Raw genomic sequence first — 6,414 nt, forward strand, 5'->3', positions numbered from 1 at the left:
TTTTACCTAAAGGCCCTGTTTTGCTGGGACAATCCAGTGAAATCTGAAAATGTAAAATGGTTTTGTTATCAGATGTTTTAGTTCAACAAAAATCCATGAGGTTGTCATGTCTGTGATCTTACAGTTTGTGCCGGTGTCAAGCTCATATGCCTGTATCATATCCTGCAATCCTGCAACAAGTCTTTGAAACCCAGAACTCTCCTGCAAACTCCTGCACATAAGGACACACATTCAACTGTAATCATGCTAGAATAAATAAACATGCACCTTTAATGACTCCAATCAATACTACAATACCAGTGTATTGACTCTAACCAACCTTTTGGTTATCTTGGTTTTACACACAGGACAGTCAGCCCTGTTCTGTTTAGAGTTGTCCAAAAGCTTCATTATACAAAATCTGACAAACAGAAAATAAGACAGTTATTCATAGATGACATTCAGGCAAATTTGAAAAAGTAAAAAATATGGTCAAACTTCTCATTATAGATGATACATCCGCTGCTTACTTGCAAAATTGGTGGTCACACTTAGTAGAAACTGGTGCAGTCAATAAATCCAAGCTAAAGGAAAAGGGACATTAATTAGATGAAAACATCCTGCAACATACAGCAGATGGAGAGAAAAAGATGTTTTAAATGCATTTTGTTATTCTGAATGATATTCACCATATGGGACACTGCAGAGACTCCCACAAGGCAGCAATGCCCTTTTTAACATCCGTGGCTTTTGGAGTTTTCATTTTGATTTGCAAGGCTTCCAAGGACCAAATTTAGAGAAAGGGGAAATAACAACAAAGACAAAGAATATATTGATCAAATGTTTGCAACCCGAAGCTTTTACAATGGACGTAACTACGGTTTTACTTTATCTCTGGAAATACATTTAGCTCTAAACAAAATATAACAGACATCTACCTATGATTTGACCAGAGGTGTCTTCAGTATTCACATTCATTACTCAGGTAGAAGTATAGATACTAGAGTTTAAAAATACTCCTGTAGAAGTTGAAGTATCAACTCAAGTTTTTTACTCAAGTAAAAGTATAAAAGTACTGGTTTCAAAACTACTTAAAGTATAAAAGTAAAAGTAATGTAAGGGGGAAAAAGTGCAGATAATTGTGTGAAAATGTAAAGAGTAAAAGTAAAAGGTCGTCTGAAAAATAATTACTCCAGTGAAGTATAGATAACCAAAATTTCTACTTAAGTAAGGTAACAAAGTATTTGTACTTCGTTACTTGACACCTCTGGATTTGACTAATCTTGTCCCGCTTTCCTCATCAAAAACTGCACTCTCACATGGTATTTAGGTCTTCATGCAGTCAACCAAATACATACTACCTAACAACAATAGACTATTGTATTTTTCTGTGGTTGTATGATGACTCACTATCCCACTCCACAACTATGAAAAAACATATTGTTGACTAAATTATGAACTACACTCTAACCTTTACTGCTGTAATAAAGCTAAGACACCTATGTGTACTGTAATCACTCTACACACCCTTTTTATTCTCCCCTAACAGATCATTAAACTAAGTTAAAATGCCTTTTACGACTAATGCATTATTGGAAAAGCAGCTTTTTAACTTTTTACTTTTGGTTGATATAAAGACATTATTTAACTCACTTTCATCTGCCTACAAATGCAAATCATCTTCTGAATAAATTGATTAATTGGAAATAATTCAGGAATGACACGCGTACCCCTGGGGGTACGTGAGATTTTGAAATATACATATACAGGACTGTCTCAGAAAATTAGAATATTGTGATTTTCTGTAATGCAATTACAAAAACAAAAACGTCATACATTCTGGATTCATTACAAATCAACTGAAATATTGCAAGCCTTTTATTATTTTAATATTGCTGATCATGGCTTACAGTTTAAGAAAACTCATATCTTATCTCAAAAAATTAGAATATTCTGGGAATCTTAATCTTAAACTGTAAGCCATAATCAGCAATATTAAAATAATAAAAGGCTTGCAATATTTCAGTTGATTTGTAATGAATCCAGAATGTATGACATTTTTGTTTTTTTTAAATTGCATTACAAAAAAATAAAGACTTTTATCACAATATTCTAATTTTCTGAGACAGTCCTGTATTTAAAAAGTAGCATCCATGCAAAAATCCTTTAAAAATAAATATTTCATAAATAATTGAGGAAAATATAAGTCTAAATTCATAAAATTAATTTTATCTTCAGGAGTAGGCTTAGGCTATTCAACTTACTATCCTAAAACCCCAGAATTTCCCCCACATCAGGATGGTTCCACCTAACCTGTCAATCACCTGGCTTCACCTGTCAATCACTTGGACCAACGATGGAGTCGTGGTTGAAGCGTAGCAGCAATATTTTTATGTTTAATAAATCAGTTACTGATGATGGCACAGTGCTCTGTTTTAGGTCTTTTTTTTTTACAACAAAAAGTGCTTTGCGCTGGTTAGGGGGTACTTGGCTGAAAAAATATTTCACAGGGGGTACATCACTGAAAAAAGGTTGAGGACCACTGATCTAACCAACTGACCAAAACCCTAAAGCCATCATACTATTACATAAAGGAATATTTAAAAACGTTTCACAAATAATGGCGGTGATTTTTCCATTAAAAATAACAAATGACTAGAAAGCAGTCTCTACTTAGTTTTCTGTTGATCAATATATTCCTTATTTAACTTCAGCTCCAGCTGTTTGAACTGCTGGACACTTTCATTCATACTAGTATGAATGATATCTATGTTATAATGAGTCATTATTATCGCTGTGTATTAAAACATCTTCATTTTACAAAGGGCGAACATGTGACATAGTATTAAAATCTGTCGGATAAAATCACTGCCATTGTTTGTTAAATATATAAAAGTATTAAATTCTAAATCACAGCTAAACCTTAGACCTGCTAACTGTTGGATTTGTGCACAATTTCTAGTTACACAAGTTAGCACTTTCCTCTTCTAACAGCGCTCTAACATCGAGACAGTCAACAAAAACCATCATTCAATACAAATATTCAACCAATATACTTAGATCTTATGGCCCGTCAACTGTAAAACGATACATACTGGTAAGTTTATGGTAGATTTTCCTTGTTTTCGTGCAGATGTAAATATCCGCTTGAGTTTTCCCGCAACTCAACTTCTTCTGCTTTAGTTTCCTCGCGTTTTGCGTCTGCTGCCACACCGCCCCCTGCTGGTCAGAGGGAGGAACAACACCCCCACCAGGGTTCACCAGCTCCTACATAGTTGTTTGTGGTCTACTGGAAAGGACTGAAGAATATAATATAACCCTAGATAAGAATAGTCTCATTTGGTTTAAATAGAACTGAATTAAGTTAATAAGTTAAGTTAATATTTCTTGCTTATTAACTTATTGCGTATTAACTCTATATTAGTCTATGATTTATCCTTATTTGATTTATGGTAATATTGTTTGGGCAAATACATAACCTTCCAGTCTTCATCAACTTTATTTTAGAGCCGCAAAAAATATTAAAAAAATAAATGAATGTATATTTAAATAGCATTAACACAAAACTATATCATTCTTTTTTGTCTGTAAATTATTTCAACGTCAGATTACTATAGTAAATTGCTGCTGATATTTAGCTGCTATTGATACAAAAAGTAAATTTGATTTTGGTCTATAAAATGGTGAAAAATAGTGCATTTTTTATTTTTAGGGTATTTTTTAGGGCCAAACTAAGACAAAAAAAATGGAAAGGACGAGAATAAAGTCATAATAATATGAGAATAAAGTCGTAATATTTTGAGAATAAAGTCGTAATATTAAATATATTATAGATATATAAATATAACTTCACAAGATGCTCAATATTCCTCATTTTAACACAGGGATAAGATGCTCTTTCTGTTAGAGTTCTCATAAATTATATTCTCATAATATTACGACTTTATTCTCATAATATTACGACTTTATTCTCGTAATATTACGACTTTATTCTCGTAATATTACGATTTTATTCTTGTAATGTTACGATTTTATTCTTGTAATTTTACGACTTTATTCTATAAAGTCCATAAAGTCGTAATATTACGAGAATAAAGTCGTAATATTACGACTTTATGCTCGTAATATTACGACTTTATGCTTGTAATATTACGACTTTATTCTCGTAATATTACGACTTTATGCTCGTAATATTACAAGTTTATTCTCATAATATGTAACTCTGTTACACATGTTCTTGACGATCGTCTTTACGTCCTGAAACATGCTGTGTACCTCATCGTGTGATGAGTCACAACCGTTTTATAATAGATCCATGGTCACAACTGTCCCCTGACCTAGATTCTTCTAACGTAAACTCTGCCGTAAACTCACGACGGCCCTCGTTGGAGTCTGAAGTCAGCAGTTATTCAAAGGGGTTATTGGTGTTTACATGGCCGTGCAAATTGGGGTTATTGCCAATATTCGGGTTTTAAAAGGGTTATTGACTGCATGTAAAAGGCAAATATTCATCAGATATGTGTGTTTTGATACAAAAATATGTTTTTGCCTTTATCTTTACCACTATCGTTTAGTAATTTTTTCAAATATAATTCTCAAATACATTCATATAATACTAGAAAGGTCAATCATCTTCATCTTCCTTTTTATAAAACTAAACACGGCCAGTATTCCCTCAGATATCGCAGTGTACAGATATGGAACTCCAAATCTCACATTATCAAAAGCTCTGTTTCTCTAGAGATTTTTAAAAGAGATGTATCTTCTCATTTAATTCACATTTAAAAAATGTCACAAGTTTTCTTGTTGATTTTTTTTGTTGTTTATTTTTTTGTTGTTGGTTTTTGTTTGTTTTTTGGTTGTTTTGTGTGTGTGTGTGTGTGTGTGTGTGTGTGTGTGTGTGTGTGTGTGTGTGTGTGAGTGTGAGTGTGTGTGTGAGTGTGAGTGTGTGTGTGTGTGTGTGTGTGTGTGTGTGTGTGTGTGTGTGTGTGTGTGTGTGTGTGTGTGTGTGTGTGTGAGTGTGTGTGTGTGTGTGTGTGTGTGTGTGTGTGTGTGTGTGTGTGTGTGTGTGTGTGTGTGTGCGTGTGTGTGTGTGTGTGTGTGTTGATGATCTGTAGTCAAAGTCAAAGTCAAATTTTATTTATATAGCACATAAACAAACGGCTGAACCGCAACCAAAGTGCTTCACAGAAAGTGCTTTAAAAAGCGAAGACATAAAAAAGGGACTAGAAAAGGGCTAAGAGATCAAATCTGAATAAGACAATATAAAAAGACACTAATTAAAAGCAAAGGAAAAAAGGTGGGTCTTTAACTGAGATTTAAAAATATGTAAAGACTGGGCCGCCCGGATGTGTAGGGGAAGGGAGTTCCAGAGTCTGGGGACTGCCACAGAGAAGGCTCTGTCCACCCTGGTTTTAATTTATTTATTCTGTAATTATGTAGTCTAACTTTTGTTTTTTTGTTTATAGTTTTCGTCTTGTTGTGTTTTTGTTTTTTTTACTGTTTTACTTCCTAAATTGAGGGGAGGTCCGCTGCATATGCCTGTTGGCTTTTTGACATCTCCTGTCACATTTGTTCTACTATTTTGATTGTAAGTGTTACTTTTATTGTGTGCAAACTAATAAAAAAAAAAAGTCTAAAAAAGGCTCATAAAGTTAGAGCACCATCAGACCAGATGGTGCATCTCTGCAGACCCCTCACACCCAGGACAGTCTGGTTGAACTCCTCCCCTCTGGACGGCTCTACAGAGCTCTGTCGCCAAAACCTCCAGACTCAGAGACAGTTACTCCTCCAAGCTGTTGCTCTGATGAACTCTATCACATAAGAGTCTCGGAGTAATCAATCACTGTGCAATAATAATAATAATAACACAATCATATGCTGTAACAATGCACCTTTCAATAACCATGTCTACCTCATACTGCTGCACCTTTCACTTTTTTTAAAAAATTGTATAGATGTTAATAAGAGCTGTCATTTGTCTATTTACTGTACAGTGAGCGAAACAACCGGAGTCAAATTCCCTGTCTTGTTTGACTTGACTTGGCCAATAAACCTGATTCTGATTCTGATCCTGATTTTGATTCTGATTCTGAGAAGACATTAGAGCACCTTTGGTTAAAGAGGAGGCAGCATCATGGCTAGGTGGGTAGAACTGATGCCTCATAGCAAGAATATTCCTGGTTCCTGTATGGAGTTTGCTTGCTCTACCTGTGCTTGAGTGAGTTTTCTCAGGATACTCCAGCTTCCTCCCACAATACACAGAGCCGGATTAAATGAATGGACTACACTAGGCATACTGTGATTTTTGGGCCCCCCTCCATCGATGTTATTTATGAAATCTTATGAAAAAAAAAAAAAAAGAAGATTTTTGTCCCTCTGTCTGGGCCCCCCCCTGTCAATCGGGCCCTAGGCACATGCCTAGTTTGCCTTTGC

General features: G+C 34.7%; 1 protein-coding gene across 1 annotated transcript in view; it reads right to left on the minus strand.

Annotated features, from left to right (window-relative positions):
- LOC133419513 (breast cancer type 1 susceptibility protein-like) overlaps positions 1–3,135 on the minus strand; it is a 35,336-nt gene extending 32,201 nt beyond the window's left edge. The window contains exons 1-6 of the mRNA XM_061708720.1: positions 3,075–3,135; positions 669–756; positions 510–563; positions 320–400; positions 123–211; positions 7–43 (exon numbers count right to left, since the gene is read on the minus strand). Of these exons, the coding sequence (XP_061564704.1) occupies positions 7–43; positions 123–211; positions 320–400; positions 510–563; positions 669–742 (335 nt within the window). The 5' untranslated portion in view covers positions 743–756; positions 3,075–3,135. The remainder of the gene's footprint in view (positions 1–6; positions 44–122; positions 212–319; positions 401–509; positions 564–668; positions 757–3,074) is intronic.
- Between the last annotated feature and the right edge of the window lie 3,279 nt (positions 3,136–6,414).

The sequence above is a fragment of the Cololabis saira genome, chromosome 19 (genome assembly GCF_033807715.1).
Source record: "Cololabis saira isolate AMF1-May2022 chromosome 19, fColSai1.1, whole genome shotgun sequence".
NCBI classification, from domain to species: domain Eukaryota; kingdom Metazoa; phylum Chordata; class Actinopteri; order Beloniformes; family Belonidae; genus Cololabis; species Cololabis saira.